At 34.1% G+C, this 12686-nt stretch overlaps 2 protein-coding genes across 2 annotated transcripts; one reads left to right on the top strand and one right to left on the bottom strand.

Annotated features, from left to right (window-relative positions):
• Positions 1–137: 137 nt before the first annotated feature.
• Positions 138–2787, top strand: LOC130654004 (uncharacterized). The gene is made up of 2 exons (XM_057456507.1): positions 138–1369; positions 1755–2787. The coding sequence occupies exons 1-2, from the start codon at positions 1181–1183 to the stop codon at positions 2697–2699; spliced, it is 1134 nt and encodes a 377-aa protein (XP_057312490.1). The 5' UTR covers positions 138–1180; the 3' UTR covers positions 2700–2787.
• A 758-nt stretch (positions 2788–3545) lies between these two features.
• On the bottom strand, positions 3546–6573 carry LOC130654000 (XK-related protein 4-like). The gene is made up of 2 exons (XM_057456504.1): positions 5778–6573; positions 3546–5370 (listed from the first exon to the last, which is right to left on the bottom strand). Exons 1-2 carry the CDS (start codon positions 6119–6121, stop codon positions 4101–4103), a joined length of 1614 nt encoding a protein of 537 aa, XP_057312487.1. The 5' UTR covers positions 6122–6573; the 3' UTR covers positions 3546–4100.
• Between the last annotated feature and the right edge of the window lie 6113 nt (positions 6574–12686).

Consider the following 12686-nt stretch of genomic DNA (forward strand, 5'->3'; position numbering starts at 1 on the left):
GAGGTAACCGGCAATCATCCTCCCAAGAAATTATTTTTCGCTTTGATGATATGGTGTTATGCTACAACCACATATTAGAAAGCGAAAAGGAAGCCCGTTAAAGAGATTAAGAAAGCGGCTGTATTTCAAGGTGACGCGACTGACAACTTTACATTACATAATTGCGGAGGTTGATCCGGTCACTTACCTAAATGTTTTTATAGAAAAAAAAATGTTATTAATAAAAAATTATATTGGTTCAAGTCGAGCATAGGAGTTTGCTATTGCTTGATTTCTTGATGAGGGAAGAAGTCAGATGGTCCTTACCTTCCAAGTGAATCGACTACCAAAGAGACACAGCATAACATATCTCATTATACAAAGATACTTTTCTTTTAACCCATGTTGTCGTAATCATAATAGCACAGAACAAAAAAAAAATAGAAAGAAGAACTTAAACTGTAATATAGCTCGTTTAATCAATTCGGTTTTCGGAAAAGTTTATTTTACGATGCGCGCCCACTTGTGACTGTCCACGAAAATCATTAATGCTCTTGACAAAGACAAATATGTATGCGCTGTTTTTATTGATCCACAAAAGTCATTCGATCACACCATTTTACCTAAAAAACTATTTCACTGTAAAGTCTGTGGACCCGTGGATCCGTCTACCTCCATCATCTTTGCAACACTTAGAAAGATAACTTGCGGGCTTACTTAAGCTTTTAGGTTTTGTTCTTAATCGTCTACAATTTGTACAAATGGCTGAATAAATTCTATTTAGATTGCTTTTTTTAACCACCAAGGTGGCCCTTACACTATTAAGAATATGTTTGCTGTTACATTAAATTATTAGGAATCTTATGACAATAATGTATTTTCAAGTCACAATTTGCCATAATTATTTTTTGTAATGTAACTTTTTGTAATATTTTTTATCAATGGAAAAAAAATTCTTCTCTCTTTTCTCTTATCCTCTGTTTATATTTCTAGTTACACTATCAATACACTCTCTTTTTGTGCAGATTTTATAAAGTTTCATGGCTCATGGCTTTTTGGCGTCAGCGTTTCGCTATTAAATTGAATTACGCAACCATGTTGTGAAGACGGCACCATTTTGATGACGTTGCATTTAAACTGACGTCAAATTTGTTGTCATAGACAAAAAAATCATTTATAGTTTGCTTGTGAAACTTTCACGATGGGTAAACGTAAGACGAAGAAGAATCAATATAAAAACAAATCAAATAAACAAGTTATCAACAACCAGCTTGTAAAAAACGAGTCTGTTGTTGATGTTAAACAAAGTAGTGAGGTAGACGTTACCGTTTTTGAAGAGAATGCAACAATCGTCGCAGATGAAGAAAAACTTAACATTGCGTCCAATCAAGTGAGTTTTGTTGCTCTGTTTTATAAGTTAATTGAACCTCCACTACCTACTATACGTATATCAAATTGAAGCATTATTCCAAATATATATACAGGACAGCTAGTTTAGCGTTGGAAACACTGTTATAAATGTTATTCCTGTGTTTTGAATGTATACGTTAGATATAAACCGGCACTGTTTACCCAGTTTCCCTCACATGACATGGGTTGACACGTGGCCGAGGTTAACATACTCGCGCTGTGGACTGAACCACTAACCTCGTAACCACCTCCATAACCACTAGGCTATGCATTGCTAGATTTTTACGCAAAGTTTGGTGACATGTCAAATATTTCTTGGTTGAATAAGGTATAATTTCTTAAACAATAAATACATTTTTTTTTAGAAAATGGAAAACGATATTGGTATCAGTGTTATGACGCGACAACTAAATTGTAACACGGCGATTATTTTATCATTAAAAAATGATATGGTAAAGCAAGCTAGTGAAATTGAAGCCAAAGATGCAACCATAGCTGCAATGAAAGCTGATCAGCAAAGATTGAATTCAATTCATGATGCGATTTCGGAACAAAATCGAATTCTTGAGAATGAGCTATGTGATGCAAAACTGGGAAACAAGTTTGTTAATGAAAAGTTACTTAAGATGAATCAACAAAATGCGTATCTACATGCAACTGTTGAAAAATATAAGAAGAAAGTTGAAGCGGCGGAAACACGTAGTAAATCTTTAGCAGTGCAACTCTTGGAGTCAACACAAAAAGTAAAAGCTTATGAAGATGAACGTGCACACCTGTTGAATGAGATAGCACACCTTAAGAAAAAGAATGAGATGCAGCTTCAAGAAGTTGGTGGTTTAAAATCAACAATGTCAAAATACGAACACAACATCAAGGAGAAGAATCAAGAATTGACATATATGAAGAAAAGGGAGGAACAAATCGTTGAAGAGAATAAAAGCACCGTTGCTAAACTGCTCGTTGAACATGCTATAGAAATGTCTCTTTTGCAGTTACAGCTTGAGCAAGAGCGTTGCAGGAAAGAGGATGAGATTTCGAATTTATCGAAAGAATTAATCTGTAAGGAAACACAGATAGCCAAGCTTCAAGAACAACATTGCGAACTGGAAGCTAATTTAAAATCTTTAAAAGAAAGATTTATCGAATCAAATACGTCCACGCAGGACATAATTGAACATTTTATGAGTGACATTAAAAACAAATACTCAACAAGATGTTTTTATCGACCAAGAATCAAATGTTCGACAGTGAGATCTCGTCTACAGCTAATAATGAACAAGGTGGATGACGAGATCTCAATAATTCATTAAGAGAAAACTTTCAAAACATTTTCTATTTTTTACTATTTTTCATTTATATTTTCATTATCAAAAAATTGTGTTTATTACTTGCCGTAGACATAGGTATATTTAATGTTACCTATGTTGCAACTCAAATGACCCGAATAGGTCAAGTGTTGGCCTTCCTGTGGATTATTGAATCAAGGGAACAAAAGGAAAACCATCCTGGTTCTTTAACGAGCAGTGTGGTTAAGCAACCACTGATAAAAAAGTTAGACTAAAGATTCCGTTGTAAAGCACAGGGACAAGAAACAATCCCTGACACTGCGAATCATTTTACGGGTAATAATAAAGACCAAGCAAAACTACTTTTAAAAAAAAGAAGAAAATTTTCTCAGGAAAAATTAAACACGTTTTACATAAAAAGAATTTATAAATATATGAAATATGTATGGAAAGTATAAACAAAAGAAGTAACATTTACACAACCTAATTAAAATGAACTAAATTTACAGGTAAAACAAAACAGTAGCGAAAATTATAACCTAATGATATAAAAGTTGGTAGAGCAGTTTGTTAGAGACATATTGCAAATTTTGCCTTTTATTTCTTAATAACTCTAATGATATAACTTCCGGAAGAAATTTCCGTGGAATTTATTTTCTCGATATGAGGTCAAAATTCTGAAAAATAAAACAAATAAACTCTGCGATAATTTTGTTTTGTAACATAAGATGTCATGCAAAAAAAAAAAAAAAAAAAAAAATTTACACGGACCTAAATTCTCCTGCATACCGTTCAAAGGATACAGCCTTACTTTCTTCATTCTCATTTTCGGAACAGAAACTTCATGCCGAGATACATTTTTGCGACGCAATTTTTGGAATATTTGAATTAACGGAAACTGTCTTAGATTATAATACTTGGGTATTTATCGTTACTGTCAAAGTTTTAATAATATAATAATTTAAAGTCGAGAAAAAATTGAGGGTTGTCCCGACCGTTACAATTGTCAGTTTTTTACCTATGACAATTCAATGGTGAAACTGAAACTGAAACAACAAGGGCCAAGGTGAAGTACGGCGTTCACTTTGAGGTGATGCAATAAGTCCAAACGAGATTACATTTGTGACTTTTACATGCATGCTTGCCAGCGTATTATTTCACGGGGACTTCTGGTTGGAATTTCTTAATACAGTACAGCAGTAACAGAAAAACACTGATATCTTTGCTTTTCTGGAGACAATTTTTAAAAAGTTTTCCTAAGCACATTCTAAGGTTTTTACTTAGCTTTATCAAAACACAAATGCGCTATGAAAAATGTATTTTATAGAAAATATAAATATCCTTTCATTGCATTTGTATAATTAATAAAAAGTACCTAGCTACTTATTGTCATAAATATTAGTAATAAATTAAAATTAAAATAATTTATATAACTATTTTCGTTATCAAACCTGATTGGTCGAAAGAAGATACGAATTCAGATTTTTTTCCATTGCTCGAAATGTGACGCCTGTGCGGAACATCCAGACTGCCGTAACTGTTACGGTTTACGTCTTCTTTTTCAGTAACGCCGTTACTTATATTATTATCGCCGCCACGGTCCTCTTTTCTTTCCTCTAATTGACCACTTTCGGCAATTTGGTAAACTTGTTCGTTAATACGACGTGTTTTACCGGGTGAACGGTCACCTCTCGATGAAAATTCGATGTCGATAGGTATTAAATGGTCGGATTTTTTAATAAACCGTCTGCCTGGCTTTGGCGTAACACTGACGCTAACGTGATACATACTAGTCGGCGAGTCAGTGATTTTACGTGAGCAGTTCTCACTCGTCGAAGAAGTAAATATACTTTCGGTTTGACTGTCATCTTTTGAACACATGACGCAACAGAACCATCCCGCAGTAATGTCTTGATTCGGATGGAATAATTTATAATAAATTAACATGCTAATTAATCCCAAAAGAAACCCACCAAAAACAAAAGACCCAGCGCTATACTCCAGCCAACCAAACGAATTCCGTCTAGTGGGGTACCAAGCTGCGATCATGAGGGTATTTTCAACAAAGATCAAAATATAATAAGTCATCACACGCTGTCTCGTTGCTCCCTCTTGTGTATTTATAAAGCAAAATATATGAATGAAACCCATGAGAACAGAAAACAAACGGTCCAAACATTTCTCGACGCCCTCGCTACGATCTGGCGTGTTGGGGCTGGAACAAAAATGCGTTCCCTGAAAATGCAACCAGCAAATCATAACAATCCAATGCACGAAACACACCACAAACACAACCCACTCAAATTGGGTGGCAAACAAAACTAACGCGACGACGCGCGAAGCCACCATGCACAGCCGATAAGTGACTTGGAATGTATACCCGCAGACGGACAACCCTTTGTCTTTGGCGCTTAATCTCAACGCATGAGTGTACGAGACTATAGACCACCCAAGAGAGGTTATCGATAGCAGTACAGAAAGTATGGTGATCCAGTCCTTATCCCACTGAATCTTATGGTCGACTACTGACAGAATATAAAGTTGCAGAACTACTTGGGGTGCAGACTCGAGAAATGCTTCAATTAATCGCAACATTGTCACATCTCTCCAGTTTGTGAGATAATCGTTAAAGTCATCCATGTCGATCTTTGTCATGCAGTTTGTCCGAAGACCAGACCAAAATGCCTGACAATACCTAAATGAAAATCAAAGCTATAATAGGCATACGAAATATGAGGATGATAAGCTTATTTACCAAAAAGGTAGAAAACAAATTAGATCAGTAATATATGCCTGTACTTCATAAATATATACACTGTTTTGAAAAGAATAAAGTATAAGAATACATGGCTTCAGAGGTTCAAAACTTTAGAATATGTTAAGAACATTTAACGCTTTGTCCAAGAAGTACTGAAATGCTCCTTAAAGCTTCAAAAATGACGAAGAGGAAAATTAACAATTTAAGAACATTTGTAAGCTTCAAATTGAAAAAGTTATGTCCATTTACAGGTTTCCTTCAAATTAAGTGTTGTAAAAAATGTGTACATATTTATGTAACATTTTAATACTTATATTATCATTTTAAACATAAATATTCTTTACCTTTGTACGGGCCCCAATTGGCAAATATGTAACAGCTTTGACCACCATGGCTGTTTTCCATAATCATCAAAATACCATTTACAAGACAGTGACTGCATCACTATGGACGGAATAACAATGAACAACACCGTTAGACCAAACCATGACCAATGAGATTTTACAAAATATTGATGCGCTGCTAAAATGTCTGTGCCAATGTCAGCAAGGAATGTCAATATTGATATAATGGCTATAAAACTGTCAAGGACATCTGCTTTTTCTCCTTGGCTAAGTTTTCTTGTTTTTCGGGTCGTTCCTAAATCTGTCGAGTCCATAAGAAGGTCACAGTCAGTGCAGTGTTTCATCTCATTGTGACTGTAATTGTTGCAAAGAGCTTTACATGGATAAAGTTAGTTACATATCTAGAAAAATGTTTAAACAAATATAAGGGTGTTGCTGTAAATTGCAGTTGAAGCTCGAAATGCTTGACAAATAATATTATTAACAGAGCTTATAATGGTTCTAAATACGTCATGCAATAACTATATGTTGTTGAAAAATAATTTCTGATTTAATTGTATATGTCTGGATAGTGAGGTTGCTTAGGTACACAAGCTTTTAGGTTGGTGCCACAAATTTTTGTGCACCTTCTAGGCGCACACAAGTATATCATTCATTCACCTGACCATACACCTCAATATCAATTACATAATTTTAATAAAAACGCCATTTTAATTATTGTCACTTTCTTGTTAATCTTTTTTCTCCTTGTTGTTATAGCTAAAATACACTTAACATGATGGCACTGTAGCTATTGGCAGTAAACCTACTTAAAAAAAGAATTGTAAATTTTCTTTTCGAAAGTGTTAACAAAAAGATCATTTTTTCCATGGTCAATTTTCAATACGATGTTTAACTAAAAATTTGAAACTGTGTATTGATTTTTTTCACTTTACCCCAAATACTGATTAGCTAATGGCAAAACGTGGAATATTTGCAAAATTTATGTAGGCAAATTAGTAATTTTCATTGTATTTACTTCATTTATCATTTCAATTATTAGCAAATATTAAAATTTTGGCACTTTTTGGCAATCATTTAAATCTGGATTGTTTATAAAACTGGTTATCATAAATACAAATCTGATTTTACAAATCCTGGTAAGATTCATTTCTTTTTGACAGTATTGCAACCGGATTGATTTTTACATCATATTTAACAAAGTTTATGCATGCTTATTCAAGCTGCACCTATAATTTTTGAACCTCTGTCGGTTCAGTTTATCACCCAATACTTAAGTGTTGTTCCATTTTTAAATTTCTCAAAGTATGAGTAGAAAGAATGTTGGTGTCATTGGCTGTTTAGTAAGTGCTTGCAAAGCACAATATTTTAATCTGTTATTTTTGCAATCATTCAATCATTTTTTTACAAACCTGGAAAATAGATAGATCAGAGAATGTTTAAATATAAAATTTTTATCATCACACATGAGCTATTACGCAGACAATTATATGAGATATATAAAATATGGATATATGTGAAAAAAAATCCACAAGTGTACATTGCTGTCAGGGCATCCTCTCATATAATCTGAACTTAATTGTTTGTGAAGACTTCGATTTGCTATACAATTTGCTCAATAATTATATAGTCACACAATCCTGTAATAGTTCAAAGGTTTTTTCGTGTTTGAGGCAACAAACTTGTAAGTGCTGTTTTGGTTTTCAGGAATAAAGCTCACCCAAATATAATTTGGGTGAGCTTGGGAGACACCGTATAAATAGTGCAAATTTAATTAAAAAGTCATCCAAGCTTGCCCTTGTATATGTTCTGCCTGGATAATAAACGCTGCCCTGATTATGTACAGCAGCTTGCCCTGGTTAAAACCAGGGCAGAAAATACATAATTGGGGCAACATAATAAGGACTGGCTTGTTATGTACAACAGATAAAAAATATTATTTGGCACTTATAGAAGGAACATAATCAGGACAGGTCGACTTATGTATGACAGTCTAATAATATTTAGGCTGTCTTATGTAAAATATTTTTATATTATTTCTCACTTAAGAATGAACATAATTGGGGCCGCAAAACGAATAATTTTGGTCATCCCCAGAATTCAATTCCCGCAAAAAATAAAAATGAGCCCACCACCCATCTGGAAAAACTACTTCCGTGAAAAATAGTTAACTTCAAAGTATATTATCTTGAAATGTACTCTCAAGAGGATTTTATATTTAGAATTATGTCAATATTTTTTTTCGCTATGCCTAGTTTTTAATGGTGTTTTATCCTGCAGAGAAGAAAAGCACGAAATCCATCATTCTATAACAATAATCCGTCAATGTTTCATTCACAAAAGTTCGAAGAAAATGCCAGTCGCAGCCTGCCTGGCCAGCCATTATATCAGCGTTCATATAATCCGGTCACCACGACATAATAATTGGGGCAAAAAAACATAATCAGGCCATACGTACATAATCCGGCTGTCCTGTTTATAAACAGGCCGTTTTCACAATCTGGGCAGAACATATATATATATATATATATATATATATATATATATATATATATATATATATATATATATATATATATATATATATATATTATATATCTACAGGTGTCTTAAGCTAGTCTGCAACCTTGTGTAGACCTTTTTTAATGTTTACATTTTTCGTGGTAAGCCCTTTTGGCTTTAACAAGTGCATGACAGGAAAAAAGTTGTGAGTTCCTCTTTGGTTTGTTTTTTTCGCATAAAAAGGTATTATTAAGACTTTATATGAATATATGTCAATCAGAAGTTATCCATCTATGTTAAATAATAGTTTAAAGTCTCAATCACATAATACAGGGGGTAGCTAAACATACCCTTTGATCCAATAACCTAAATAGTTCACTCTTCCCAATCAAAGAATAAAGTAGCTATATGAAAGAAAGGATAATATGGATGGGCCCAGGAGTAAGTGAATATTTTTAGCAAAAGTAGACAGACAGAAACATATGTCACTATAGACCAAGCCTTAGCTATCTTTCGTATCGCTCTTGGTGTAAAGTTCAATAATTAAAACAAACCATCACATCAATAATCTTTTAAAATATTTGTTTTGTTAGTATAGTTGTTTGCAGTTATTCTAAGTACCGGATGGTTTACGCGCATGGACCAAGTAGGCCATCTGCCCATAGCTACACACATTTTTGAAATATGCACCTGAAAGGACAAAACTAGCCGGAGTAGGGGCAATTTTAGGGCAATTATCTGTTGTTGTGAATATTTTACCGAAGGTGCGCTACCAGCTTTGTTGTTCGATACAACGCTGAAAATTTATTTTATGTGTGCATTGTCTTATATTCAATGTCTTCCGTAAACTAAAAATAGAAACCTCTTTATCTGCCTTCGTGACTTAAAATGTGTTTTTCGTGAACATTGCCCCAATTATAACCTTGTTCCCAACGTAACTATCTCAATTATTCTTGCCGCCCTCCCTGCTAAAGACCTTGTTCCCGGGGCATCTCGTATCTTTTCTGAATTATCTACGATAACGTTTCCTTCCCGTTGTCAAAAAAGATACAAGATTCCAAGGTTGAGTATAAACTAATAACCCTTTGGGACGAGGTTGACACAATTGTCTAAACATTTTTGTTCGATTTGCTTGTTTAGACAGGGTCAGAAGTAGCAACGTCATTTGCTGATAAAAGATGAACTAAACTTTCCTTAGTCTGCAACAACAACAACAAAAACAACCACGAAAACAACAATAACAACAGCAATAAAGTCGTCCTCCTCCGCCGTGAAACTCTCTAAGAAGCCATTTCAGAGGATGATTTTGTTAAATTTTTAAGTGTTTTTTAAAAATATAAAATTGTATACGTAGCTTCGATAATGGGGTTAATTAGACTTTCCTTGGGCTTTTATATAACAAAAGAAGTTGTGTGACAGAATAAGTAGTGCGACAGCAGAAACCTCGTCCCTAGAGAATCTAGGCACGAGGTTTCTGCTGTCTGACAATCACGGCGGTCAAAGAGAAAAAGCACTTGGGGACAAGGTTGATGACACAGCCGTTTTATCATAAGGATATTCCATATGGGGGAAAGTCGTACGCAGTGCAGCGACGATGTGGTCGACCTTGGTTAAGATCCAACTGTGTGTGGAGTTTGCTCCAGGCGCTCTCAGCTTACACACTGTCAATGCTGGTTTAATTTTGTGTTTTCTCAGCTTAATTTTCATGTTCTGTCTTTAGATAACTAGCATTTTGATATTTTGCTTTCAACTTAGATTTTTGTGGGTCGTCCAACTGCCCAATCTCCTCTTTTACCTGTTCTTAAACCTCAAGCAGTCAGACTGCTAGCTAGCTATAACTAGTGGTAATAATCAGAGTTTTCACTTTATCTTGGTTTATAATTAGGTCTTCGTTACCCAAATTAAACTTCAGGATTTTGCTAATTATGAGCAATGTGTCTAATTGGCAGTATTCTTGGCACTAATGGGGTGGTGTAATGCATTGTGACGCCGTAGATGAGTGGTTATAGCTTTCGTACTCTGTGCGGCAATTCAACATGGGCAAGTGAATGTTACCATAGCCCCGGGTTAACCCAAGCCATGTGAGGGAAATTGGGGAGATGGCTCCATGTGTGGGCCATTGGATGTTGCCGGGAGTTGTCTAGTAGAGCGCAGTCCCTAATTTGGTCTGCGTAGCTCAAAACGAGCATTAAATACTCTAGGACTCTCCATCTAAGCTATGGCCCCTCCTAGAAATAATAGACAGGGTATATCCCTCGATATTAGTGAGGCTAGCCATGCAAAATATGCACATCTATCTATCTAAACAAATAATTAGAATTAAATAAGTGGGTTTTACCCTACACACAGGCAAGAAATATAAACAACAGACTGCGATAATCAATATTATTAAGTTATAAAAAAATACTGATGCTAAAATTAAAGTCTGCTCTTAAAGAGATAATAGTTGAGAAAACAATTCATTTTTTATTTACAAAAATCCATAAATTAACGTAAATAGCCAATTTGGCGTACGTAGTCCTTCTCTTCTTGCCTGTCAGGATGTTCACGCATATACAGTACTGGAATCAGGACACCTAACATCATTGATCCTGTATCTTGTACGTTGCTCACGATTCACGATGCTGTTGTGGTAGTAAATTTTTTTAGCATCGTCAGGGAATTCCATGAGACGCGTGCGATCGCACGCGCACGCGCCCACACACATGCAACAGCTATTGAGGTGTGTTATTCATCGCATGCGCTAATTACGCTCTTTACTCGCGTAAAATAAAAAAATTAACGAAGGAATTATAAAAGTTGATTTTCTACAGCGTAGTTAATAGTTAAATGCTTAAGGCTATGCTTTAAGCATTTAACTATTAAAAACATTATTCCAAAAATCAATCGTTTTACATAGACAGCTTCAACTGTATCATTAAAAACAGTTTATAACCACATGTGGTTAATTTAAATTTTTTTAAAAACGTTAATTAAACGCCGTGTTTTTTTCCCCGTGTTTAAATTAAATGTGTTTTTTTCTGCCTGTGTGAAATTAAATGTATGCTGAACATTTTATTTTAAAATTCTTAACTGTATAAAAGAACATAACATACTTGTTTTACTTTTAAAAATCTAAAGAACAACTTTAAATCTAAAAACAACTTTAAACTATTCCAAACAAGCCGTCTCCCCAAAGCTAACAAACAAAACTTAAAACCTGAATAAATAGAAAATGACTCCCATTTTTACCATTTTTATAGATAATAGATAACCTACAGAGAAAATATAACCCTGGCAACAAGGTTGGGGATAAATAGCACTACAAACAAAATGGCAGACCATTGCAGTAGGTCAACGTGTGGCACGTGTCAGCGTCTCTTCGTCCACTGTTTAAATTTAATTATATGTTATTTACCTATTATAAATTACTTCCTACAAGAACCAAGGTGTTTTGTTAATATATTTTGCACTTTTACACCACTTAAAGAACACTCATGGGACTGATAAGAGTGAAATAAACCAGGAAAAAATTGAAAAAACGCACGCGAAAATTTTGTAAAATAGATTTACGCGTGCGATGTGTAGCATGCATGTTGTTTTCTTCGTGGAATTCCCTGATCGTAAAAGTTACAATCCATCGTGGGGTTGACTTTCACGATGCATCGTGATTTTCGCTATCCACATCCAGCCGTCATGATACAGCATTAAACATTATAATAATCACTTAATTAATGTCACTAGAGAATAACACCATTAAATATATATAAATAATTGTTTTTTTTTGGTTTGTTTTTTAAATCAAAAATATTTTCGTCTTCATAAGCTTCTTTCTTGTTTAGGCGACTCCAACTTAATTATTTGTTCTACAGGCCCGGCTAACCCTAATTTTCACGAAAACAAACAAAATAAAAATATCAAGCAAAAAAGTTGACAAAAAAGTTGAGCAAAATTGAAAACAAACAAACATTTCCCATCTCGTGAAAAAAAGATTATTATTGTCGTAACACCCTCCTTCGTTTTGATTATTTTATATGTTTAAAATTATATACATTTTCTAAAATCTAATTCTGCAAGACTTTTAGTCGATACCATTTAAGAAAAATAATAAAAACAAGGTAGAATACGCTTGTCATAAAACCCTTCTCAGTAAATTTGAAATAAATAATTTTGATGCCGCGAAAGACTTTAGATATTGTCAACTAAGCTATAGTCTGTAAAAACATTTTGCACTGCGCAACTGCGCAAAAAAAATAAAAGAACACTAAACCTTTTTATTAAAATATATAATTTTCCTTTTTTCATCATTTTAAGTGGAAGAATAATAACTTGCTGTATAAATTTTAAAACAACACAAGTATATTCTGTATAACTTTTAAAATAGCACAAGAATAATTCTTGCTGTACAGCTTTCAAAACAACACATGC

The sequence above is a fragment of the Hydractinia symbiolongicarpus genome, chromosome 8 (assembly GCF_029227915.1).
Source record: "Hydractinia symbiolongicarpus strain clone_291-10 chromosome 8, HSymV2.1, whole genome shotgun sequence".
Taxonomy (NCBI): domain Eukaryota; kingdom Metazoa; phylum Cnidaria; class Hydrozoa; order Anthoathecata; family Hydractiniidae; genus Hydractinia; species Hydractinia symbiolongicarpus.